We start from the raw sequence: 27,890 nt of genomic DNA on the forward strand, positions 1-27,890 counted from the left end.
AGTTGGTGAGGGAGATAAAAGTCTCCAACTTCAGCGATTTTTGCAATTGCTCCAGTCACAGGCAGCAGAGTACTGGAACGAAAGGCGGCCGAATGAGGTGTTGGCTTTAGGGATGATCAATGAGATACCCTGCTGGAGCGCGTGCTACGGATGGGTGTTGCCATCGTGACCAGTGAGCTGAGATAAGGCGGAGCTTTGCCTAGCATGGCCTTGTAGATGACCTGGAGCCAGTGGGTCTGGCGACGAATATGTAGCGAGGGCCAGCCGACTAGAGCATACAAGTCGCAGTGGTGGGTAGTATAAGGTGCTTTAGTGACAAAACGGATGGCACTGTGATAAACTGCATCCAGTTTGCTGAGTAGAGTGTTGGAAGCAATTTTGTAGATGACGTCGCCAAAGTCGGGGATCGGTAGGATAGTCAGTTTTACTAGGGTAAGCTTGGCAGCGTGAGTGAAGGAGGCTTTGTTGCGGAATAGAAAGCCGATTCTTGATTTGATTTTCGATTGGAGATGTTTGATATGGGTCTGGAAGGAGAGTTTGCAGTCTAGCCAGACACCTAGGTACTTATAGGTGTCCACATATTCAAGGTCGGAATCATCCAGTGTGGTGATGCTAGTCGGGCATGCGGGTGCAGGCAGCGATCGGTTGAAAAGCATGCATTTGGTTTTACTAGCGTTTAAGAGCAGTTGGAGGCCACGGAAGGAGTGTTGTATGGCATTGAAGCTCGATTGGAGGTTAGATAGCACAGTGTCCAATGACGGGCCGAAAGTGTATACAATGGTGTCGTCTGCGTAGAGGTGGATCAGGGAGTCGCCCGCAGCAAGAGCAACATCATTGATATATACAGAGAAAAGAGTCGGCCCGAGAATTGAACCCTGTGGCACCCCCATAGAGACTGCCAGAGGACCGGACAACATGCCCTCCGATTTGACACACTGAACTCTGTCTGCAAAGTAATTGGTGAACCAGGCAAGGCAGTCATCCGAAAAACTGAGACTACTGAGTCTGCCGATAAGAATATGGTGATTGACAGAGTCAAAAGCCTTGGCAAGGTCGATGAAGACGGCTGCACAGTACTGTCTTTTATCGATGGCGGTTATGATGTTGTTTAGTACCTTGAGTGTGGCTGAGGTGCACCCGTGACCGGCTCGGAAACCAGATTGCATAGCAGAGAAGGTACGGTGGGATTCGAGATGGTCAGTGACCTGTTTGTTGACTTGGCTTTCGAAGACCTTAGATAGGCAGGGCAGGATGGATATAGGTCTGTAACAGTTTGGGTCCAGGGTGTCTCCCCCTTTGAAGAGGGGGATGACTGCGGCAGCTTTCCAATCCTTGGGGATCTCAGACGATATGAAAGAGAGGTTGAACAGTCTGGTAATAGGGGTTGCGACAATGGCGGCGGATAGTTTCAGAAATGTCTGCCTACCCAGAAGATCGGGGATCAGTGGAGCAAGATTGTAAGGTGGGTTTTTTGTTCACCCAAAATTATGCTTTAGTAATATTAGCATACTTGTTATTGCTCAATTATCTTTTGTTGTTTAGACTAAGATTTCTGATCTTTACGTATGTGCTTATTTGTACATTTTGAAGTGATGAAGTGTTGATTCTTTGAAGTGAAGTGTTTAAATTTGTTTTAATTGTTAAACTATTATTCAAAATGAACTAGTGTCAATGTTGGTCAATCGCATATCACAATTCTGCAATAAAGAGGGGAAGGGGTTCTGTCTCTAATATGTTTGTGTTGTATTTCTGAGCGATTAGTGCTTTTTGAGGTCGGTTCGATTATTAAGAAAAAATCACGGTTTTTGATTTTGGTTTCAATCCTTTTTTTCATGACTGCTGAATACCAACTATCAAATCACTTACGCATTTTCAGGTAGATAGCACAGTGTCCAATGACCCTGCACGAAGCAAATGCTCCTCTCGATCGAGCATTCTTCTGTCTCTTTTACACAGCAGGCATATAACACAGACTGGTCAAGTAGGCATGCAATGGATTATGCAATTAATTACCACATTTTCTGCGCTAAACTATGTAGCCTAGTGGTTAGAGCGTTGGACTAGTAACCGGAAGGTTGCAAGTTCAAACCCCCGAGCTGACAAGGTACAAAATCTGTCGTTCTGCCCCTGAACAAGCAGTTAACCCACTGTTCCTAGGCCGTCATTGAAAATAAGAAATTGTTCTTAACTGACTTGTCTAGTAAAATAAAAATAAATAAAATAAAAATAATATTAGTCTGTTGGAAACCAACTCCCTACTACATCGCACAGTTCTGGCTTGATCTGATTCATCTCTAAAGAAATGTTGCAATATGCGCATTGAGCTCACAGAAAAAAAACACAACGAAATGTAATTCAAATATATATATTTTTACACCCTTTTTCTCCACAATTTCGTGGAACCGACATCAGTCAATTAGTTGTTCACATTTTTTTTCATAATGTCCGTTAATCTCTCAGCACTACTGTGTTGTATTCTCAAATTAACATTTCCCGTTCGTCTAGTTGAAAAAGATTTCCAATCTGTTTTATTGATTGTCACCCTCAGTATATCAGCTATCTGAATCCATTTAGAAGCTTATCATATGGCAGGCATCACCAATGCAGCCATAGGCCTATAGTTAGATGGCATTACTGGCTTTATGGGCATCTGTCATCTGAAGCAGAGGATAGCAAAACTCACATTTGTTTACATTTTGAGCGATACATTCTCAATTTAAAATGATACCAGTAGACATGTATATAAGGCAAACAATATCCAAGATGTTGTACATGGATTTTATGTGCTGACAAATACAATTGTTTAGTGCAAACCCTACCATTGTAAATTTAGCTACAGTATGAAAATAATGAGATGACAATTTGGTTACAGGAGATGAGCATTACAGGTAACATTTTAGTTAATACATTTTAGCAATATTGCTTGCAAAATGATTGCTGTTGTTCCCATAGATAGACCCCTTAAACAAAGATCGCAGTTTTGGTGTAACGACTCTCGTTGGTTGAAGAAGGAGACCAAGGTGCAGCGTGGTAGGCGTTCATGATTTTGAATAAACTGAACAGCGCAACAAAATAACAAAGTAGAAAAAACAAAAGCGCACAGTTCTGTCAGCCAACAAAACAGCTAAACAGAAAATAACTCCCCACAAAACCCAAATGGAAAATCACAACTTATATATGATCCCCAATCAGAGACAACGATAGACAGCTGCCTCTGATTGGGAATCACACGGGTCAAAAACAACAAATAAATAGAAAACATAGATTCTCCCATCCGAGTCCTGACCTAACCAAACATAGAGAATAAATAAGGATCTCTAAGGTCAGGGCGTGACATTTGAAACTGTAATAAAAGTGCATTAACTGCAGTCGACTGGTAACAGCAGTTGAAATGCAATTATACTGCAAAAGTACTGCAGTAAAAAATATATATATTGGATGCAGTATTTGTAGCGTACTGCACTTATACTGCACTCTGACTGCAATATTTTTTCGTAAGGGACAGTACATGGTTACACTAGTATCACTGACCCTGGATAAGCTAGTGATTGGCCTAAGATAGCTAACATTTTAGGTCAATAATATGGTGTTAATATGTTGGCTTTATAATCGAGAGAGAAACTGAACTAGCGCGTAAGTTCATTTTTGTCTAGGTAGCTTACAATGTTAGCTTACTTTTCTCAAAACAAACCTTTTTGTAGCTAGCCAGCTACTTTTTGTCCTACTTTGGAAACGTACAAATGTATAATCTTTGATATGGCTAGCATTGTAGACCATTTCTCCCCTCTTGCTGCTCATCTCGAACTGATGTGAAAACCAGCAACGCGTTTGATCCGTGTGATAGGTTTGCAAGTCGTTATTGATTTTACACCGGGTTCCTACCCCTCTTTAGCTGATTTCTGCCATGGAACTTCCCCAGGCTTCCCATTTAAGGGTAGCCTGGTTCACGACAAGGCTATATTTACTGTAATGGTTTTGCAGGCATGACTAGTTTACTGCAGTATTTACCATAGTGTGTTCACGGACATGATTGTAGTAACTACCAAACTACACCTCAACCAGAAGATAAGACAGGTTGGTGACAGGCCACCTATTCAGTTGAGTCAACATTCTGAGCAATTCAACGGACCAGACAACACCTTAGCAAAAATATAACATTTTTATTACAATTGTAACATCTAAACGTTAGACACAGGTTGTAGGTGACAGGTGTCAAACTCATTCCACGGAGGGTCAAGTGTCTGCGGGTTTGTACTTGATTGATGAATTAGGTCACTAATTAGTAAGACACTCCCAACACCTGATTGTCTTGGGCTTAATTGAAAGGAAAACAAAAACCTGCAGACACCAAGCCCTCCATTGAATACGTTTAATGGGCCTAGAACAGGGTTGTCAAAGGGAAACAGTACAGTAGCAGATACAAAGAACAAGAAAAGGTTATTAAAACTTAGAACAGGTATTCCCAAACTGGGGAATGTGTTTGAACATGTGAATATTTTTATATTTTTTAAGCAGTCCATTTATATATTCCAATGGGGCTATACATTTGGGTGAGTTTTTTTTCTTCGCCTGAGTAGCATCGTTCCACTGCCCACCCCCCCAAATGAAACCATCTAGTGTTCAGCGAAATAACAACACAATGTGAAATACAGATAGCCTAGTCAAATAATTAATATCCAATCACATTAACCGTTACTCTCTTGCGGGAATTCCACTAACGGTCTGTACAGTGCCTTGCAAAGGTATTCATCCGCCTTGGTGTTTTTCCTATTTTGTTGCATTACAACCTGTAATTTAAATGGATTTTTATTTGTATTTCATGTAATGGAAATACACAAATTAGTCCAAATTGGTGAAGTAAAATGAAATTAAGAACTTGTTTCAAAAAGATTTCTAAAACAGAAAAGTGGTGCGTGCATATGTATATTCACCCCTTTGCAATGAAGCCCCTAAATAAGATCTTGTGAAACCAATTACCTTCAGAAGTCACATAATTAGTTAAATAAAAGTCCACCTGTGTGCAATCTAAGTGTCACATGATCTTAGTGTATATATACATCTGTTCTGAAAGGCCCCAGATTCTGCAACACCACCAAGCAAGCGGCACCACCAAGCAAGCGGCACCATGAAGACCAAGGAGCTCTCCAAACAGGTCACGGACAAAGTTGTGGAGAAGTACAGATCAGGGTTGGGTTATAAAAAAATATCCGAAACTTTGAACATCCCACAGAGCACCGTTAAATCCATTATTTAAAAAATGGAAAGAATATGGCACTGCAACAAACCTGCCAAGAGAGGGCCACCCACCAAAACTCACGGACCAGGCAAGGAGGGAATTAATCAGAGAGGCAACAAAGAGACCAAAGATAACCCTGAAGGAGCTGCAAAATTCCACAGCGAAGATTGGAGTATCTGTCCATAGGACCACTTTAATCCGTACACTCCACAGAGCTGGGCTTTATGGAAGAGTAGCCAGAAAAAAGCCATTGGTTGAAGAAGAAAATAAGCGAACAAGTTTGGTGTTCGCCGAAAGACATGTAAGAGACTCCCCAAACATATGGAAGAACGTACTCTGGTCAGATGAGACTAAAATGTAGCTTTTTGGCCATTGTCATGAACTGGCTCGATGTCCATAACAAAAAGGGAGACAACGTGGAGATAATATATTTATTAACTGAAGTAACGTAAATACAATTAACAGTAGTGTGTGTAGTCAGTAATCAGTAGTGTAAGTGAGTGGTTGCGTGCATAAATGTGATAATGAGGTGTTGAAAGGTGCCGAAGTTAAAACAAAATGGCCACAAAAATGCCACACATCTAACAGTGTGTCTGCATGGAGAGAGTCTCCATGCAGATATGGTGTGGAGAGTCTCCACACCATATCAATCACACAAACAAATTGACCCAGCCTGCATCCCAAATTGATGGGGGTACATGTTCACACTTCCACTTGCCCCGGCCAACCTCGTCCTCCCTAGACCTCAGAAACCTTTGCGCACAGGAAGCAACCTTTAAGACGAGACCAGAAGGGAAAAGACAGGAGCGACAGAACCGAACAGGACAATACCAAACAAATTAAACAATGGTCAGTCACGTAGACATTCAGGAACAGGGTGCACGAGAGAGAGCGTCAGCAACAACATTATCAGTCCCCCTGATGTGCCGCACATCGAGATGGAAAGCTTGTAAAAAATAAACACCATCTCATTATCCTCTGGTTAGGACACATCATGGCCCTCAAGAAGGTGAGAAGATTATGGTTGGGGTAGACTATAATAGGTACTACTCCTGATCCGACATACACCTCGAAGTGTTGTAGCACCCATATGAGTGCTAGCGCTTCTTTTTCCATGACCGAGTAGTTCAACTGATAATGGTTAAACCTTTTGGAAAATAATCTACCAGGCCTCTCAACACAAGACAAATCTGCTTGCAGCAAAACTGCACCTTCCCCCACATGACTAGCATCCACCTGCAAGGTAAATGACAAATCCATGCGAGGAGCAGCCAGCACCAGAGTTGAGGTAAGCAACCTCTTTGCATCTTCAAAAACCTGTTGACAACGAGAAGACCATACATAAACAGCCTTAGATTTCAGCAAATCTGTCAAGGGAGTGACCACAGTAGAGAAGTTCCTATAAAAACGATGGTAATAACCAATCATCCCAAGAAACGCCTCAGTTCCGTTTTAGTCGTTGGTGGTGGGAAAAGCATCAATAGCTACAAGCTTAGCCCGAACAGGACACACTTCACTCTGCCCAACCACCTTTCCAAGGTATGTAACGGTCGCCTGAGCAAACTCGCACTTTGCCAGATTGATCGTGAGGCGACCCGCAGCTAGGCGGTCGAACAAGGCTTGAATACGGGACAGATGTTCCTCCCAAGTGTCTTCACTACATCATATATATCAGTACATCATCCAGATAAACAGCGCACCCGGCTAGACCGGAGACAACCCTGTTCATAAGTCTCTGAAAAGTGGCAGGTTCATTACGCAGGCCGAAACTCGTAATCAAATAGAAGTACAGATCAGAAGGTGTAATAAAGGCAGAGATTTCACGAGCCCTACTTGTCAGTGGCACCTGCCAATAGCCCTTTAACAGGTCAAATTAGCTCACAAACTTAGCTGTTCCGACTTGATAAACGCAGTCCTCCACCCGGGGAAGAGGAAATTAATCTGGCTTAGTGACACTGTTTACCTTGTGGTAGTCCGTACAAAATCTGTTTGTCCCATCCGGTTTACTGACCAAGATACAGGGAGAAGCCCAACTGGAGAAAGAGGCTCTGCTATATCACTCTCCAGCATGTACCTGACCTCAGCATCCAGACAACGCAGTTTCTCTGAAGAAACTCTATAGAACCGCTGATGAATGGGGTCAGCATCCCCAACATCAATATCGTGTTTTATTAAGTTTGTACGTGTAGGTGTATCAGAAAACAAACCTGGAAATCTCTGAATCAGACCGACCACCTCTTCCCACCCATCAACAGGTAGATGAGCGAGAAGGCTGTCTAAAACATCTAGTGTCTCTGAATTCTTCAATCTACCCTGCAGTATGCAATCGTTGAGACCAGGAACATCTTCCTCCCCATGCACGGACCTAGAATGACAAGAACCCAGCGAAATAACGGTATCGGCCAAAAGAACAGGTTTACCATCCTCTGTAGACTCTCACTGTTCAGCCTCAGAGGAACATACATAGAGTTTTAACAGATTTACATGGCACAGTTTGTGTGCTTTTCTCCGTTCTGGAGCGCCAACTAGATAGTTGTGGTCAGTGCACTGGCGCACAACTGTATTTGAACCTTGAAACTTGGCTTGAAAAGGAGAACCAACAATTGGCAGCAGAGCAAGAACAGATAGAAGTCCATGCACCCTATGTCCAAACACAAGGTAATTTGGACTGAAACCCGTGCTCTCCTGTGAAACGTCCCTAGCGGCTAACAGTAACCAAGGCAACCCCTCCTCCCAATCCTTATCCATCTCAGTACAATAAGCTCTCAACAAAGACTTAAGTGTTTGATGGAAACATTCCAGCGCTCCTTGACTCTGCGCATGATAGGCGCTAGACAAATTGTGTTTAATATGGAGCTGTTGGAGAATCTGACCAAACAGATTAGAGGGGAAATTAGATCCTTGGTCACTCTGAATGACCTTAGGGATTCCAAACAGTAAGATAAACTGAGTCAAAGCTTTTTAGCACAGACTTAGTCGTGATACACTGGAGAGAACAGGCAGCAGGAGACTTAGTGGTCTGACACATCACAGTGAACTACCCTTTTTAGAATGAGGCAGAGGACTAACACAGTCAATAATCAGATACTCAAAAGGCTGGCTGAGTTCAGGAATAGGAAACAGTGGTACTGGCTTGATTAGTTTCACCAGTTAATTGACAGGTGTGACAAGATTTGATGAACTCAGAAACATCCCTCTTTAATCTAGGCCAAAAGAAATGTCTTAGTATGCGATTGTAGGTTTTCCTCACACCCATATCTCCAGCAACGTCATTGTGAGAAGTTGTAAACACCAACTCATGAAGGTTAGCTGGTACAACAACCTGACTTATCGCCTCCCCCACAAAACAACTACCATGAGACACCCACTTTCTCATCAGGACATCCTCTTGGAGAAAATAGCCATGGTCGACATCTCCCAACTTTTCCACAGGCACAATTTGGTCACGCAACTCTTCTAATGTGGGGTCAGCCCGTTGCTCCTTGATTAGATCTGAGCGGGGTACAGATAACGGGATAACAGGGAAAGTAGTGACAGATTTCATTGTGCCATTCTCGTTAGCCGGCCCAGTGACCAGGTCGCCACTGCTCATGGAACGCATCACTGCACACGCAGAGAACACCTCTGGGGAAACTCTGCACACTCTCATCAGGAATCCCTGCAAATGGCGGCTTAGCGGAAACCACTAGAGATGGAAACACGACAGGCCATACACGCTCACCAGCCAAGTTATTCCCAAGGATAATGTTGCTCCCTCAGTAGGCAACGAAGGACGCACCCCCACAAAAACCTCACCTTTCACCAGTCCACAATCCAACATCAGTTTATGCAAGCGAACTGACAGAGTGTTCAAACCTATTCCCCTAATTAGAACACTATTCCCCGAATCAGTCTCAGCAGAGAAGGGTAACGCAGACTCCAACACAAACGACTCAGAGGCACCTGTGTCTCTCAGGATCTTCGCTGGCACTAGGTCGTTACTTCCTAACATAGGCACAAAACCCTCCGTAATGAAAGGTAAATAGTCTGGGTTAATATGGACTTTCACATGCCCCTGGGCATGAGACAGTGTGTCAGGAGTGAACTGATGTGGGACAGCCACTGCTAAAGCCATAGGCTTAGATTTAATGTAAGCACAAGTATTTAATTTACCCTTAGCCATGAGAACCGGACATTTGTTTTTCCAATTACCTGAACCTTGACAGTAGTAATATTCTTGACCAAAGTCAGCTTTACCACGGGAGTCAGGCTCAACCCTAGTTGAATGAACCTCTGCCCGTGAACGAGAGTATCTCGATGAGCGAGGCCCAAATCTTTCCGAACTCCCCCACTCACTCCGAATACGGGGCTCTGCAAAGACACTTTTGTGAGTCAAAACATACTCGTCCAAAACCGCAGCTTCAGCGACAGTCTTTACTTTTTGTTCGTTAATGTGCGTGGCTATACGATCAGGGATTGTGTCCTTATTGTTCTAGCATAATCAGATCACACAGCCCTTGGGATGTCATAACTGCAGAGGCGGAACACCATTGATTAAACTGTGAAGATAACTCAAGCGCAAACTCAAAATGAGTCTGTTGATCATCGCTTTTTTTAAAGTTCTAAATCGTTGGCTGTAAAGCCTCATGAACCAATTCGTAAATCTGGAACACAGCCATATTAACCTTTTCATAAATGACATTGTCGGCTACACTAAGAGCTGAATATGCTTCCTGTGCTTTACCAGACAACACACACTGCAACATTAAAGTGCTATCAGAATCAGGCCAAATCCTAGCATCAGCAACACGATCAAACAACGAAAAGAATGTCTCAGGGTCCTTCTCATTAAATTTAGGCAACAACCGTAAGTTCCCAACAATATAAAATGTGTCTGGGGAACGACCGAAAGAGGATCGACCCCTAGGTAAATCTGGGTCAACTTCCCAGAGCAAACTCGCCCGAGATCTTTCCTTCCCTAACCAACTCTAACCGCTCTTGTTGCAGCTTGATTTTAGCACGCTTCAAATCCTGTTTAAATTACAATCCCTTTTCATACTTTACATGATCATGCTCTAAGTTGTAACAGAAGCCGTTATTTCTGTTCTTCGAAGGACAGGCCACTAGGTCTAACAGATGGAGCGGCCATTGTAACGAAACAGGGAGAAGGCGAATCCTCGGCAGAGGCTGCTCAAGTGGTAACTTCAAGCATACCACTCCCCATCAGATTGGCTTTCAATATCAACCTAACATAATTTTTTAGTGCATCAGTAATTTCAACCTTGTAGTGTTCAGTGACCTTCAACAGCTGTTCTTTAGTACATAATTCTAACAGTTTCTCTGCTGGAAAGTGAATGAACTCGTCTACGTAAGACGCCATAGTCACAAGTAAATAAAAAAATTTTTTATCTTGCTTTTCCCCTCTGCTGAGCACACCAGACCGGACCACAAGAGAAATGACAATCACACTAAATGACAATCACCCTGTGCACCACAGAAGAGAGATAAGATATATATTGAGCTTCCCCAAAACCTACAATAACTCAACCCTAGTCTTCATGAGGATTTGCGGTAGATAATTACACACTGTAGCCCGCTGGCAAGGGAAACAAATACCCAGCACGCTGGCAGATTTCCCTGAGCCACGGATGTGTCCCCGAGACAACTGCTCAGTCCACGGACACCACACAAAAATAACAAACAAAATAACCATGGCCAAAGTATTCCAAAGTGAAACACTTCGCTAAGCCTAACAGGGGGAAAAGAAAGGCTATAGCTCTGGGTAGCACGTGTCACTACCCTACACAAATCACCCACTGAGGTACAGAGCCGATTGTACTCACCTCCTCGGACCGATGTCCCAACAGCAAGTAGACCAAGAGTTTACAGCCTGGGCAGGGTTCTAGAAACTAAACAATGTACTCTCTACAACACAGAACACAACAAAATATCCACCGCAGTGGCAAGTTTAACTAACAATTAAAGGCAACCAACACGGGGCCTACCAAACATTACAACTCAAAAGCTGTAAGAAAAGTTGCAAACAAAGCACCTACAGAGTGGGGAAGAGGTGTATTTATCCCGGGACACACCCGAGCCCAAGTGTGTCCCATTTCGCTGATGACCCTCCCGGCTCCGCCCACCAAATCCTATTAAGGAAAACAAGAGCAAAGAGAAAGAATTCGGCAGACAGACATGTCTGGCGCAAACCCAACACCTCTCATCACCCCGAGAACACCATCCCACAGTGAAGCATGGTGGTGGCAGCATCATGCTGTGGGGATGTTTTTGATCGGCAGGGTTTGGGAAACTGGTCAGAATTAAAGGAATGATGGAATGATGGCTTAATACAGGGAAATTCCTGAGGGAATCCTCTTTTGTCTTACAGAGATTGGAGACTGGGAAGGAGGTTCACCTTCCAGCAGGACAATGACTCAAATAATACTGCTAAAGCAACACTTGAGTGGTTTTAGGGGAAACATTTAAATGTCTTGGAATGGCCTAGTCAAAGCCCAAACCTCAATCCAATTGAGAATCTGTGGTATGACCTAAAGATTGCTGTACACCAGTGGAACCCATCCAACTCCAAAGGAGCTGGAGCAGTTTTGCCTTGAAGAATGGGCAGAAATCCCAGTGGCTAGATGTGCCAAGCTTATAGAGACACACCCCAAAAGACTTGCAGCTGTAATGGCTGCAAAAGGCGGCTCTACAAAGTATTGAGTTTGGGGTGGGGGGGGGTGAATAGTTATGCATGCTGTTTTTTTTGTCTTGTTTGTTTCACAATTAAACATATTTTGCATCTTCAATGTGGTAGGCATGGTGTGTAAGTCAAATGATAGAACCCCCCTAAAAATCGATTTTAATTACTGGTTGTAAAGGCAACGAAATAGGAAAAATGCCAAGGGGGTGAATACTTTTGCAAGCCACTGTATGTAGCCAAACGTTGTTGTTATTCACTCCGTTAGCTCAAAAATTGACCACACAAGTAGTTCTGCTTCCACGAGCACATCCAATGCTAGCATCAGTAATTCAACATTTGTTGTTAGCCCAGCTATCATGGACACTGACAGTTGTGAATCTGATGCAGCCGAAGAGCTACTGCCCCCTTACCTGGGAAAGCACTGAACAACAGACAGGGACGTTGGACCATCGAAGAGGCGCAAATATGATGAGAACTACATTGATTTGGGGTTCACTTATATTGGGATTAGTGCCTTTCCTCAACCACAGTGTGTTATATGTGCAAAAGTACTATCTCACAACTTGATGAAACCGTCACTCTTGCGCAGACATTTAGAAACAAAACATGCCAATTTGAAAAATAAGAGATTTTTTGAGCGAGAATTAAGATAACTTTCAAGTAGTAAGACATGTATAAAAGCATCAGATACCATTAATAAGAAGGGTCTAGAAGCGTCTTATATGGTGAGCTACCGAGTGGCTAGGACAGGCAAGCCCCATACTATTGTGGAGGACTTAATTATTCCTGCTACCGCGTATATGGCTGGGACAATGCTGGGGGAAAGGCCAAAAAATATATACAGACAATGCCTTCATCAAACAACACTGTTTCACAACGCATCAGTGAAATGGCAGGAAATGTTTTGAAACAATTACTGCTTTGCATACAAGCCAGTGAATTATATGCGTTACGGCTGGATGAGTCAACAGATGTGGCAGGCCTGGCACAGCTCCTGGTATATGTCTGTTACGTTCATGGGGGGTCAATTAAGGAAGACATCCTCTTCTGCAAACCACTGTAAAGTACTGGACAGCTTCGTGACATCAAATGTACATTGGTGGTCAAGATGTGTTGGTATCTGTACTGATGGCACAAAATATATGACAGGGTGACATAGTGGAGTGGTAACGCGCGTGCAAGAAGTTGCTCCCGACACCACTTGGGTATATTGCAGCATCTACCAAGAGGCTCTTGCTGCCAAGGGAATGACTGACAGCAAGAAAAACGTTTTGGACAATGATTAACTTTGTTAAAGCAAGGCCCCTGAACTCTCGTGTATATTCTGCACTATGCAATGATATGGGCAGCGACCATGTAACACTTTTACAAGGGGCTAAGTATTGACACGTTGTTTTTATTGAGAGACGGGCTTACATTTTTCTTTACTGACCATAATTTGCACTTGTGTGACCGCTTGCATGATGACAAGTTTCTCACAGGACTGGCCTATCTGGGTCATGTTTTTTCTCGACTGAATGATCTGAATCTAGGATTACAAGCACTCTCCACAACTACATTAAATGTGTGGGACAAAATTGAGGCTATGATTAATACGTTGGAGCTCTTCTCTGTCTGCATTAACAAGGACAACACACAGGTCTTTCCACCATTGTATGATTTTTCGTGTGCAAATTAACCGAAGCTTATGGACAATGTCAAATGTGATATAGTGAAGCACCTGAGTGGATTGAGTGCGCAATTACGCAGGTACTTTCCCAAAACGGATGACACAAACAACTTGATTCTTTATCCCTTACATGCCCTGCCTCCAGTCCACTTACCGATATCTGAACAAGAGAGCCTCATCAATATTACAAGATGCGGTTCTGTGAAAATGTAATTTAATCAGAAGTCACTGCCATATTTCTGGATTGGGCTGCGCTCAGAGTATCCTGCCTTGGCAAATTGTGCTGTTAAGACACAAACTTCCCACGAGCTGGGTTGTGACAAAAACTCACACTCATTCTTGCTTAATAATTGTATTTTATAGTGTGTGTGGCAGGCTTGATGGCAAAAAACAACATCTGAGAGTGCGCTGACCCAGGTGCTAGAGAGGAGAGGGTATGCAGCTGGAGGTTTGAATGTCTGAAGGGCTACGGGACTATAAAAAGTTTGGTAACCACTGACTTAGACAATTAGATTTGCATGTTTGACAGATAACACACATTAACAAGAGTTCACCAAAATGACTTAGATCTGTTACTTCCACTGGATAGGTTTCTGAAATGCAGTGCTTGGCTTTCAGAGATTCAGATGACCAACTTAACAAGATGACCAAAAGCAGTGTCAAACAATACTGTACTTCTGAAGGAAGAGAACAGTTAACCACTGCATATACATGAACAATATATATTTTTGAAATACAAATAACCCATCTGGACAAGAGGAATACCTATGTGAGAATGCTGTTCATCGACTACAGCTCGGCATTCAACACCATAGTACCCTCCAAGCTCGTCATCAAGCTCGAGACCCTGGGTCTCGACCCCGCCCTGTGCAACAGGGTACTGGACTTCCTGACGGGCCGCCCCCAGGTGGTGAGGGTAGGCAACAACATCTCCTCCCCGCTGATCCTCAACACTGGGGCCCCACAAGGGTGTGTTCTGAGCCCTCTCCTGTACTCCCTGTTCACCCACGACTGCGTGGCCACGCACGCCTCCAACTCAATCATCAAGTTTGCGGACGACACAACAGTGGTAGGCTTGATTACCAACAACGACGAGACGGCCTACAGGGAGGAGGTGAGGGCCCTCGGAGTGTGGTGTCAGGAAAATAACCTCACACTCAACGTCAACAAAACTAAGGAGATGATTGTGGACTTCAGGAAACAGCAGAGGGAACACCCCTATCCACATCGATGGAACAGTAGTGGAGAGGGTAGCAAGTTTTAAGTTCCTCGGCATACACATCACAGACAAACTGAATTGGTCCACTCACACTGACAGCGTCGTGAAGAAGGCGCAGCAGCGCCTCTTCAACCTCAGGAGGCTGAAGAAATTCGGCTTGTCACCAAAAGCACTCACAAACTTCTACAGATGCACAATCGAGAGCATCCTGGCGGGCTGTATCACCGCCTGGTACGGCAACTGCTCCGCCCTCAACCGTAAGGCTCTCCAGAGGGTAGTGAGGTCTGCACAACGCATCACCGGGGGCAAACTACCTGCCCTCCAGGACACCTACACCACCCGATGTTACAGGAAGGCCATAAAGATCATCAAGGACATCAACCACCCGAACCACTGCCTGTTCACCCCAGAAGGCGAGGTCAGTACAGGTGCATCAAAGCTTGTTTACATACTCATCTCATATGTATATACTGTACTCGATACCATCTACTGTATCTTGCCTATGCTGCTCTGTACCATCACTCATTCATATATCCTTATGTACATATTCTTTATCCCCTTACACTGTGTATAAGACAGTAGTTTTGGAATTGTTAGTTTGATTACTTGTTGGTTATTACTGCATTGTCGGAACTAGAGGCACAAACATTTCGCTACACTCGCATTAACATCTGCTAACCATGTGTATGTGACAAATAAAATTTGATTTGATTTGACGTTACAAAGTCAACTTATTGGAGGGCGCTGCCAATAAACTGCCTGGACCTCAAACCAGCAAAGCCTCTCCAAACAAAACAACTGAAAATGGTGGCTTTACATAATGAACTGAATGTTGTCACATGAATAAACTCACTGATGGTCAAACTCAACATATACCATTCAGAACATTAGAACACACCCCAAACGTTTCTTCAAGACCGCGTGGTCACAAAATAAACAAACTGCACCGCCACCGTACAACCTACACAACCACAAATGACCTTCCAGGTATACAGCTCTCACGTGAATTCTTCTTCTTCGATGGGGTTTAACGGCAGTTGGCATTCAATGTCAATGGTGCTGTACCGCCACCAGCTGGACGAGTTATTGAATAAGACATTTTAAAAATCATTCTGGGAACACGATGGACACTACTTACCCTTGCCACCTCCTTCTCCAGGGCCCGCCAACAATTCAGAGGCATGTTCACCTCCACAGTTGCAGCATTTCCCTTCATCTGCTATATGATATTCTTCCCTTCTGCACACACTTTTGACACATGACCAAATCTTTTACATTTATCACACAAAATCTCATACATGGTATCACATGAATCCTAACTTTATATGAGAAGAGAGAGAGAGACTCTTCATCAAGGAATAGTAGCATGAGTGAAGTGAACTTCTTTTCTCCGTCCACCATACAGGTCAATCGATGTGCACCAACCACTCCATCGATGTCTTCAGTTATGTCCTCTGCCTTTCTTTCTTGCGCCACCCCAGAAATAACCCCCTTGATTGGCGCCCTGCTACAAAAATCCATGCAGGAAACATTCCACTCCGATATATCTTCTGCTCCGCAGACCAAAAAGTAAAACAAGACCACTTCTTGTAACTCTCACCGACTCCACACTTTGTTCCAACACATTCCAGATTTTCCTGGAGATGTTAAACGGATTTACCAAGTAGCATTCATCCAAAACCCTGACTCCGACCAAAAACGAGTCTAGTGGTTTCCTATTTTCCAACATAGCTTAACTTCTCCTTTCCGCCACTATAACCCACTCATTTTCACTTTCTGTACTATTAGCTTCACATCGATTCACTGGCAGTTTCAAACAAAACCTCAGTTTTCGTCCTCCCCGCCATCTTCCATCCTCTCTGCCCTCCCCAATTTTTTCCCGGCCTCTTCAATATATTGTACTGTTTTTATTTTTGTAAACCTTTATTTAAGCAAGTCAGATAAGAACAAATTCTTATTTACAATTACAGCCAACCCGGACGACACTGGGACAATTGTGCTGCGCCCTATGGGACTCCCGATCATGGCCAGTTGTGCTACAGCCCGGTATCAAACCAGTTTTGTCTTGACCACTGCACCACTCAGGAGGCCTCTCATCTGAATGCGACCAAGGTGTTATTTTATACATTTCCTACATGTCCTTCCCTAATAAGGGTGCACAGGGAAACACTGGACCAAAACTTTGGTTCCTGGCCTGTCACACAATATTCTTCAGTTACAAGATTGTAACTGAGGTTTAGGTGAGGGTTATGGTGATGCCCATCTACTGTGGGACTCCTGTTAAAGAGCAGTCGGAGGCAGAGATGCAGTTCAGTTTAAGAGTCTTTATAGATTCAGGAGATTATACATGACAGGGAATGATTGACAGTTTACATGAGACTCATCTTGAATTGAGACTTGGTTGGCTTTGTATTGAATATGGTTTATCTAAAAGGAGACCGATAATAACTGGCATAAACAGTAATGAACATACATAATTAATCGGCTGTTAATGGCAATAATCAATGACAATGTTCAAATGAAATGGGCATATAAAGCTATGCATAAATGTATTGCAGCAGTTAAAAATTAATTGCTAGAAAGGGGGTACAATAGCATGCCGCATGGTAGGCCGAAGCTATAGCGGGCTAATTTATCAATGGCTACATAGCATAGCATGGCAAGCAAACAAAATATAAAATAAACAAAAGTAACAAGCGTAATTGGGTCGCTGAGCTATGATCCACCGGGTCAGATAAGACTGGAGGTGTGGCTTAAGGGGGGCGTGGCTTTCACAACCAATGAGAGTATTTTCGCACACATTTTTAATTAACATTATTTAAATATTATAACAAAGTGGTAACTATCCCAACATTGGATGTGCAAAGACACTTAACTCTTAGGGATCCCTTCACCCCCCTTCCCGCTCGGATCCCGTTAACGGGATTGATTTGACAACATCCAGTGAAATTACAGTGCGCCAAATTCAAAAACAGAAATACTCATAATAAGAATTCATTAAACATACAAGTGTTGTACATCAAAATACAGCTTAACCTCTTGGTAATCCAGCCACAGTGTCAGATTTCACAAAGGCTTTACGGCGAAAACAGACCATGCGATTATCTGAGGACAGCACCCCCCATACAAACACATGAAAATCAGATTTCAACCAGGCAGGTGCTACACAAAAATCAGAAATAACGATATAATTCATGCCTTACCTTTGAAGATCTTCTTCCGTTGGCACTCCAAAATGTCCATAAACATTACAAACGGTCCTTTTGTTCGATAAATTCCTTCATTATATCCCCAAAATGTCAATTTATTTGGCGCATTTGATTCAGAAATATACCGGTTCCAACTCGTCTACAAAGTATCTAATAATTACCTGTAAACTTGGTCCAAACATTTCAAACAACGTTCCTAATCCAAATGTATGTATCCAAAAACTTAAATAATCAATCAAATTTAAGACGGGAAATACTGTGCTACGGACAAAACAAAGTGAAGCGTGTTCCAGGTCATGCGCTCCAAAAGACTTGAGTCCCTTTGTGTGACACATGGAAAGAACAGGGCTACTTCTTCATTTCTCAAAGGAAAAACATCAACCAATGTCTAAAGACTGTTGACATCTAGTGGAAGCCATAGCAACTGAAAGCATGTTTCTATTAAAAAGAGCTTCCCATAGAAACCTAATAGAAAACACATTGAGCTCAAACATTTTTTTCCCTGGATGGATTGTGCTCGGTGTTTCTCCTGCCAAATCAGTTCTGTTATACGCACAGACATTATTCAAACTTCAGAGTGTTTTCTATCCAAATCTACTAATAATATGCATATCCTTGCTTCTAGGCCTTAGCAAGCCGTTTACTTTGGGCATGCTTTTCATCCGGACGTTAAAATACTTCCCCCTAGCCCAGAGAGGTTTTAAGGAACTGATACTCTTGTGTAAGCCTTATTAAAGCTACAAAAGTGTCAGTGCTCAACCTTAACATGTGTTGACAATTAAAACAAAACAGATGAACTGGAATGACATCATGGGTGGCCAAAAATAACTATCTGAAAGCCATGCCTCCAACTAGCTGGTTCAAAATAATCAAAAGTGTGTTCTGTCCAATATTTACCCAAATTCGGTTGTTTTTAACCCAGCATATTTGGGGGGTGAGTGTAATGAGCATAACAAAGGCAATTCAGAAAAAGTGCAACAATTATCAGCGTGTCCATTAGCACTACAATCTCGAAGACAACAGATCAATATTGTAGCTCTCAAACTCTAAGCGGCATTCTGCTGTTTCCCTAGAGTTTTCAGCCATTAGTTTCACCCACGATATTCCATCAGAGAGAAAGAATCCTTCAAATATAAAAGAAAACTTACTGTAGAATTTTTGCACAGATCCATACAGCCATTGGCGCCTCAATCCAAACGAAACTACACTTCCGTTACACTTCCCCAGTCACACGCTTGAGCTAATTAGCACATGCGGTCACCTGCTTGTTTTCCATAAAAACAAGCACTGTAACATGGAGATATGGCTGTGTGGGTATACTAACCTGATAAGATGTGTATCAATTTAACCTTTTGTTATTAAAAAAAAAAGATTTCTCGATGATATTTAAGATATTAATGCTTATGCTTCCAAAACCCGTACTACAAGCAACGCGTGTTAATGTTTAGATTGAGAATAAGGACTCTTAACAAAACTCCCCCGTACAGAAGGTGCCTTCGTCCAATGACTTATGTGTAATTTAATGGAACTGAGAGTCATGATCAAGGGATAGGAATTCTGTACAAAGATTCAAAACCAACTGGCAGTTCCTTTTTGGTTTACCAGTATAAATCAACAATTATCAGACAACCAGTAATACATACCCAGATAGTGGCTTGCTCCACTCAGGCAATCATAAATATGGTAGGTATTTCAAATTATCCTCTTTGATGATATGTGACTTAAAGTCTTAAGTATTTATGATTGAGTAGAGAAAGCCCCTATCTGGGTATGTATTATTGGTTGTCTGATGATTGTTGATGATTTATACTGGTAAAGCTGGTTACTGTGCTCTGTGACGTGGATGCGGGGGAGGGCATGCGTGTCAGGTGTGCCCTCTCGAAAACCAGTATGAGTGTTTGCAAGGTGGAAGGTGACCGGTGTGTGGGAGAAGAAAATATCTGTAGAGTTCAAAAGTTACTCGCACTGAAAACCATGAAAAAGGCATAACCCTAGGAGGCTGAGATTCAAAAAATAATGCACTTAATTTTATCCATGCTCAAAAGAAAACAAAAGGTGAAAGTGCAAGGTGCGGAAAAAACAAAAAACGAAGCATATGTTTCAGCCTTATGCCTTCATCAGTGCTGCACAAACAAATTAGGAAGACAAGTACTTAAGGAGACACACCTGCTGTGCGTAACAAGCGCAACAGGTGCAAGCGGATAGTTGATTAGATACTGGAGAATAGGGAGTCAATAAATATTAACAAGGAATATGTAGAAGAAAATAGGAAATGGGCAATTCAAATGTCACATGTAATTTGAAAAAGGCTAGGCCACAAAACAATATCAGAAGCAATAGATATAAAATACTCAAGTAGGCTAAACATCTCAGAGTGCTTGGGGGGACTGCTGGTGCTCATCCATATTGTGGCAGCTTGAGAAACACGGTCAATGGCAGCATGATTAGCCTCCTGAAAATGTCTAGCCACTGGTAATTTCAGGTAATTTCTTCAGATGGCACTGCGGTGCTCGTTGATGCGTAACCGTAGTTGTCTGCGCGTAATGCCAGTGTATTGCAAGCCACATGGCAGTACTGTAGATACACTACATTGTTAGATCCACAAGTAAGACATCTATTGATAGTGTACCCATCTGTATGGTCACGTGAGGACAGCGAGCACTCGTGGCAGGTGTGACCTCTACATAACTTTATGGCAAGGTGTTTACTGTATGGGCAGGTTCGAGGGCACCTTCTTTCAATCCGGGTCCTTCACCCAGACAGTGTCGTTGAGCACAACAAACAACAACCACCAGTATGTGTAGTTGAAATGGGAGTACAAGCCTTTTATCTTACAAAAAAAGATAAGACGAGGACGCCCATGCCATTGTTTGTTTTGTAGAGTTGATATTGGCCGCGAAATGCTAACAGCTCATTCAAACAGCTATTTTGAGTGTATTGATCTTTTCTCTTTGATACTTGTGTTAATGGCCACATGTTAATAATTGTTGCACTTTTTCAGCCATTGATAAATGAGCCTGCTATAGCTTCGGCCTACCATGCTGCATGCTATTGTAAACCCTTTCTGGCCATTCATTGTTAACTGCTGCTATATTTAAATAGTTTTACCCATTAAATGCTGCTATTAACAGCTGATTAATTATGTATGTTCATTGCTGGTTTTGCCTGTTATTATTTACACCTTTCTCTATCCCCTTTTATATAAACCATACTCCAGACAAATCCAGCCAAGTCTCAATTCAAAACGAGTCTCATGTCAATCATTCCCTGCCATGTATCATCTCCAGTACCTGAATCTATAAAGACTCTTAAACTGAACTGCATCTCTGCCTCTGTCTGCTCTTTAACAGGAGTCCCACAGTAGGTGGGCATCCCCATAACCCTCACCTAAACCTCAATCGGTTACAATATTGTAACAGAAGAATATTGTGTGACAGGCCAGGAACCAAAGTTGTAGTCAGTGTTTCCCTGGGCACCCTTGTTAGGGGAGGACATGCAGGGTGGGGTGGGGGATACGGCGTGGCGTCATTGCTTTTTATTTCTGTGAGCAACTGTTTTGTGACCTTGCGGTCTTGAAGAAAATGTTTGGTGTGGTCTATTATGAATGGTATGTGTTGAGTTTGACCATCAGTGAGTTTATTCATGTGACAACATTCAAAATGTTCATTATATAAAGCCACTGAAATGTCCTTTTTGTTTTCAATTGGTTTGTTTGGAGAGGCTTTTCTGGTTTGAGGTTGATGCAGTTTATTGGCAGCACCCTCTAATTAGGTGATTTCTAAAATATCTATTACTAATGTAAATGCAGTGGTTAACTGTTCTGTCTTTTCTACAATCTGAATTACAGTATTGTTTGTCACTATCACTGGTCATCTAAATCAACAATTATCAGACCACCAGTAATACATGTTTCAAAAGAAACTTGGTCACCTGAATCGCTGTGAAAGTATTGTTGTATTTCAGAAAGCTATCTAGTATAAGTAACAGATATAAGTCATTTTGGTGTTCTCTTGTTAATGTGTTTCTAAAAAACAAACCTATCCTCTGTTTTAATCAACTTTGCTTGTTCTTTATCTCTAGTTCTGTACTGTTTCCCTTTAATGGGCCTAGAATCTGTCTAATGTTTTAGATGTTACAATTGTAATAAATGTTTAATATTTTTGCTAAGGTTGTTGCCTGGTTTGTTGCATTGCTCAGAACGTTGACCCAACTCAATAGGTGGCTAGTCACCAACCTGTCTTATGTTCTGGTTAAGGTGATCCGCTCATTATACAGTAACTGTCGTTGTCTGGTGGTTCTGCAATTTTAGCTAACCCTAGTCAGCAGTTACTACAGTCATGTCTTCAAAAACACTACAGTGAATACTATAGTGTATATACATTTAGACCATAGTATACTTTAGTATTTGGGGGGGGTTGGCTGTAAATGTCTAAAATATTTGAACTAGGACCACAATGGAATTAATTACTTAATTAATTGACTTTGTTCTCGACAAATCTCTAAATGCATTGTATCCACGTTTGTGGTTGTATTGTGTTTTTAAATATATTTTGACGATCAATCAAGGGATACTACAGTGTGGAGTATAGTATTCTACAAAATTCTATAGTTGGCACACCACGATCTAGGGGGAACCTCAGGAAATCCCCGGTATGAGCTCCCTAAGGACATACTGTTCAAATCAAAATGGCGTTGTTAAAGCTAGCGAGCAGTCCAATCTGAAAATTCTCAATTAAGTACTACAGATAAGTGATAATGCCGAGACAAGCCGGTGTTTGGAGGAAATATTGACACAGGTGTTAGGGCAATATATCCTACAAATACCGGCCCTGAGGGCATTATCACTTTTATACAACGGGTTACCAACATCTTCAAATAATGATTGACGTATTTTCATGAATGTTATTTTGATTTATTTATTCATACTATTTCCTCCTTCCACAAGATATAGTCCCAAAACAAATCTTGGGTTGATACCCAAGCCGGTTCGGTTGCTAAAGACGTGACCCAGTCATTCAGTCTTTTTGTTCTGTATCTATGGACGCGACCCAGTCGTTCAGTCTTTTTGTTCTGTATCTATGGACACGACCCAGTCGTTTGTTCTCATTTTTACATTGCCATACTGGCGGGCAACGTTCTTAAACAATTGCAAATGAAGCTACTTTGCTGTTATTCTGGTTAGCCGTAGTTGTTAGCCATAGTTGCCTAGCTAGCAAGCAAGGGTTACGCTGTTTTCTAATGACATTTATTTGGATACATCCATAACAGTGAGCTAAGGAGGCGCGATTTCCCCTGGCATAGAACATGTGCTCACTCGTCAGGACACTGTTGTTCAGAGGAGTTAGCCAACAACAAAGCTAACACAATCACTTCAAACTGAAGCTGGAGCGATTAGCTGTACTTTGTTTCATTTGACCTTTCTTCAATTTACATTTCTTTGTGTATATCCATAAAAATGATGCCAGCTGATTCATGATTTCGATTGGGTCAGAAACATTTCCTGCCTGTCTGTCTCATCGAGACTCCCGAGACATTCATTACTATGGTACAGCTGGAGATCGAATTTGAATATTGAAACAATGTTGCAAATGTCAGAGAGACATCAAAGTTTACACAAATCTCTTCTGTTGAAAACTAAATGTTAGTCTAAAAGAAATGTGAGATGATGTATAGATTATTTTTATAGTGAAGATCAAGATTCATACATTTCCTGGCTGGGCTGATGAGACAGAGGATTGAGCAGCCAGATGGAACAGAGTAAATAGGCATTTTAACATCATAGATTTAGCTGGTGGTAACTTGTGGAAAAGACACTGGCTGGAATGCGGTTTTAACCAATCAGCATTCAGGATTAGACCCACCCGTTGTATAATGTATAGTATTCTACACAGTACACTACAGCATTCTAAAGTAAGCACTATACGATCAAGGAAACTACAACGTGTAGTATGGTATTCTCCAGTATACTACAAAATTCTACAGTAGGCACTACACAATCGAGGGATACTACAACATGGAGTATAGGATTCTACACTGTACTATAGTTTACTATATAATTCTATAGTAAGTACTATAGTGAACTGTAGCAAGAAGAGAAGAAGAGATTAAACATCCTGTAACAGATTCATAAACACCATAAACAACTTGCTGCAAAATATCGAAAAATGTAGTTGAATGTGCAGATTTATTGTCCCTGCTTCACTAGTTGTTGTTCTATAAGAATGTCAGAATTGTTCTATTTTATTGGATGTTATATTCAGGTAGAGGATATAGGCTATGTGCCAAACGGTGCACTATATAGAGAATTCTGGACGCACACAGAGTATGATCTGTGGCCTTGTGTTTGTGCTGTGTTCCAGCCTGTCCTAAAGACTCTGGAGACATTAAACCTGGGGGAGAATAACCTGCAGAACAGAGGTATCCACACACTGAGGGAATCTCTGATGATGAACCACTCACTTTTGCAGCTAGGCCTGGAACACACACACTTCACTTGTGAAGGTACTCACCATTCACACAGTCGTCACTCATGTTATTTTGTGTGTTTGCTAGCTCTTCATACTACTGTGTTACTACTATAAGTGTGTGTGTGTGTGTGTGTGTGTGTGTGTGTGTGTGTGTGTGTGTGTGTGTGTGTGTGTGTGTGTGTGTGTGTGTGTGTGTGTGTGTGTGTGTGTGTGTGTGTGTGTGTGTGTGTGTGTGTGTGTGTGTGTGTGTGTGTGTGTGTGTGTAGGCGCTGTGGCTTTGGCTGAGTTCCTAGCTGAGAGCCGTCAGATCCAGCGCCTGGACGTGCGTGAGAACGAGGTCAGGGCTGGAGGTCTCATGGCCCTCTCTCTGGCCTTACGAATCAACCACAGCCTCACCTCACTAGACCTGGACCACACACCCAAACAGGAACAGGTACATCAGTCTCAAGCATCTCAAATTGTACCCAATTCCCTATGTAGAGCAGTACTTTTGATCATAGCAACCTTTCCCTATATAGTGCGCTACTTTTGACCAGGACCAGAGTCAGACACTAAAAAGTCATCCATGGCGATTAAGTGTTGCGATACGTCTTCAGCGTTGTTGACTTTTTGTCCTCTCTTGAGGAGACGCAGAGCTGAGGAGAACGATGCTGCCACAACTTAAATATGAGTTCTTTAATCCACAGTCGTTGGTTGGTCATGTTAAAGTTCACAATTGGAAGTCAGATAAAGACAACTAAAAAGTAATCCATGGTGTTATGTCAGTGTTGCCTTTTTCTCCTCTGTGTGTGTCTGTGAAGGCCTGAGGAGAACTATTCTGCCACTACCTTAATACAGGCCCCTGCTGGATTCACAAAATAATTACCCGCACTTGCCATCTGTTTGTCATGATTTTATCTCAGCTAACTTATTTGCATATTAAAGCATTAATTAAAATCTCCAAGGAACGGAATTCTTACTTTAAAATTAACTCCAATGGCCTCGTGTGGATGGGGCTCTAAAACCTGTTTTATTTTAGTGTTTGCAGTTTTATTTTGGTGTTTACTCCTTTAATTCAAATTCTATTACATTTCTTCCCCGGTGACAGAAGTCAACTGGATATACAGTATATGCCTGGTTATGTGGGGGGGAAATGGGAAGCTATTATTTGAAATGATGATAGGTTAACGTACTGTGCATACTGTGAATGTGTACCTATACCAGACCAGGTACTGTATCAATTTTAATGGGGACAGAAATAAATTCCTTGTTGGAGAAAAGCATTTCATGCCTAGCATCAGACACACAGCCTTATGATTAACATTTCTGTTGTGGAGACAGGAGTTACTGTGGTTTCAGTCCGGGATGTTTAAGGCATGGTAATAAGGAATATTTTTTTGCGCTGTGCCGTCGTAAGGTTTGGAGTCACACAGCTGGGATTTGTCTTGGCGGTTGTGCTGATCCAGGTGGGAAGAGTGACGATTGTATTAAAAAGCAAATCTTTCCATCAGAAAGCAGCGGGGGGCCAGATCAAGTGTTCCTCACTCAGTCCCGCTGTATTCCCCGGGTCGCAAAGAAATGTGAAAATGTCATTTTTCTAAAGGAAAATGACTGGGTATGTGTGTGGGAGTGTATGTGTGTCTGTAAAAGAGTGGGCGTGTGATGCCGTTGGTCTGCCCGTATGTGGTGCGTGTGTGGCTATGTGTGTGTGTGGTTCAATTGTGGATGCGCATATTTAAAAGACAAAAAGGTGGCGGGGCCTGGGACTCGGAGGGATGGGAGGAAATCTGGGTCCTTTGCATCTTTGTTTACAAGCGTCAGATTTTTCATGTCTGTTGCCACACTGCTCCATTTGATCATTGGCCTGTTTGCTGTTAATTATTAATTATTTACCCATCTAAAATATTCATTGAGCCAGCAGCCTTATGAAAAGCAACATTCAGAGCGTGTAGTTATCTGGAGCTGCTGCTTCCCTGCCTGAAAGGCTGCAAGGTGAAGAGAGACTGTTTATCCTGCTTATCAACCTGCCTAATAAACAAACTACATGGGCTGCGTACCAAATTGTCACCCTTTGCCCTATGTTGTGCGCTATATAAGAAATAGGGTGCCATTTTGGACACAGACACCTCTTCACTGACAACATTTAGCAGCTGCCTCTTAATCACTAGTTTGATGTGTGGATATTTTGTTTGTTGGTCCATAACCCGTGTGGCTCAGTTGGTAGAGCATGGCGCTTGCAACACCAGGGTTTTGGGTTCGATTCCCATGGGGGACCTGTCTGTGAAAATGTATGCATTCACTACTTATAAGTTGCTCTGGATGAGAGCATATGATGTAAATGTAGAATGGCTCTGCCCTACAGATAAGGGGTACAGTGAGGAAGTTGAATACCTAGACTAGGTTGTCATTGTGATGGTGTAGTTCCCTACAAAGAGTGACAATTAGGAGAGCAGGGGTTACTTGTAGTCTAGGGTTGGGCCTCTGTGGGGAAATGATACAGAGTGGAGGACACAACCTTTTGGAAGCTGTTTTAGAATGCTGTGTGTTGGAAAGTTATTTTGTTGCTTTGTGTGATGGCATTGGGGCGTTGGTAGAGGGGTACAGGTGTGAAGGGAGGAGGATGTGGAGGGGGTCTCTGGGGAGCTGTTTTAGGGGGGCTCTTTATCACACAGGGGTGCAGTAAGAAAGGGAGGAGGAGGCAGTCATTGGGGAAGATGTTTTTTGGGGGCCCCTCTCCTTTGGCTTGGTCAGTCTCGGTGGCTGGTTGTTTGACGGCTGGGATGGGACAACCTGTCCATGCATGTAGTCAGCACTCAGGTTCAGGCTCAGAGGGGTGATGGGCTGCATCATCATAGGCAGAGCCAGCCCAGCGCTCCAGAGACCACAGCAGAGGTCGCGTCCCACATGGCATATTCCCTACGGGCCCTGGTTAAAAGTAGTGCACTAAATAAGGAAAAGGGTGCAATTTGGAACACAGACTTACGCCCCCCGACCCACCCAGAACCAGAGAGATGATGCCTCAGAGATGGAGCCCTCACACAGAGAGCGAACTGCCATTCAGACCCTCCCTGCTTTTCACCGCATTGCTGCAATAAGAGAGGCATGGAGGCTTTAACAAGGACTTCTGACTTCTGCATATTACCCTAACTCAAGAACTATCAAAAGACTACTCTGACCACATTTTCGGACATTGCTATAATCACAAAGGCGTCGACTGCTGAACTCCAACTGTAACCATCACCATTAGAGCTGCTAGTAGTGCATCAGAGGATAGAGCCTCTCAAACAGAAAATGAACCAGTGTCTCTCAAACAAACACAACAACAAACTCGTAGCTCGCTGCACTCCTGATGTATTTTCAGGGAAAAATAGGCATATTTGCCAGCTGTGTAATTTACTGCTGCTCTCATTTGCATATTAAAGCCTTAATTAG

At 42.6% G+C, this 27,890-nt stretch overlaps 1 protein-coding gene across 2 annotated transcripts in view; it reads left to right on the forward strand.

Moving 5' to 3' along the window:
• The window catches only part of si:dkey-288a3.2 (protein phosphatase 1 regulatory subunit 37), a 74,451-nt gene that overhangs the window by 19,902 nt on the left and 26,659 nt on the right, over nucleotides 1-27,890 (forward strand). For both annotated transcript variants that reach the window (XM_052486460.1, XM_052486461.1), the window contains exons 9-10: nucleotides 24,372-24,513; nucleotides 24,746-24,912. In XM_052486460.1, the coding sequence (XP_052342420.1) occupies nucleotides 24,372-24,513; nucleotides 24,746-24,912 (309 nt within the window). The remainder of the gene's footprint in view (nucleotides 1-24,371; nucleotides 24,514-24,745; nucleotides 24,913-27,890) is intronic.

The sequence above is a fragment of the Oncorhynchus keta genome, chromosome 29, assembly GCF_023373465.1.
Source record: "Oncorhynchus keta strain PuntledgeMale-10-30-2019 chromosome 29, Oket_V2, whole genome shotgun sequence".
NCBI lineage: Eukaryota > Metazoa > Chordata > Actinopteri > Salmoniformes > Salmonidae > Oncorhynchus > Oncorhynchus keta.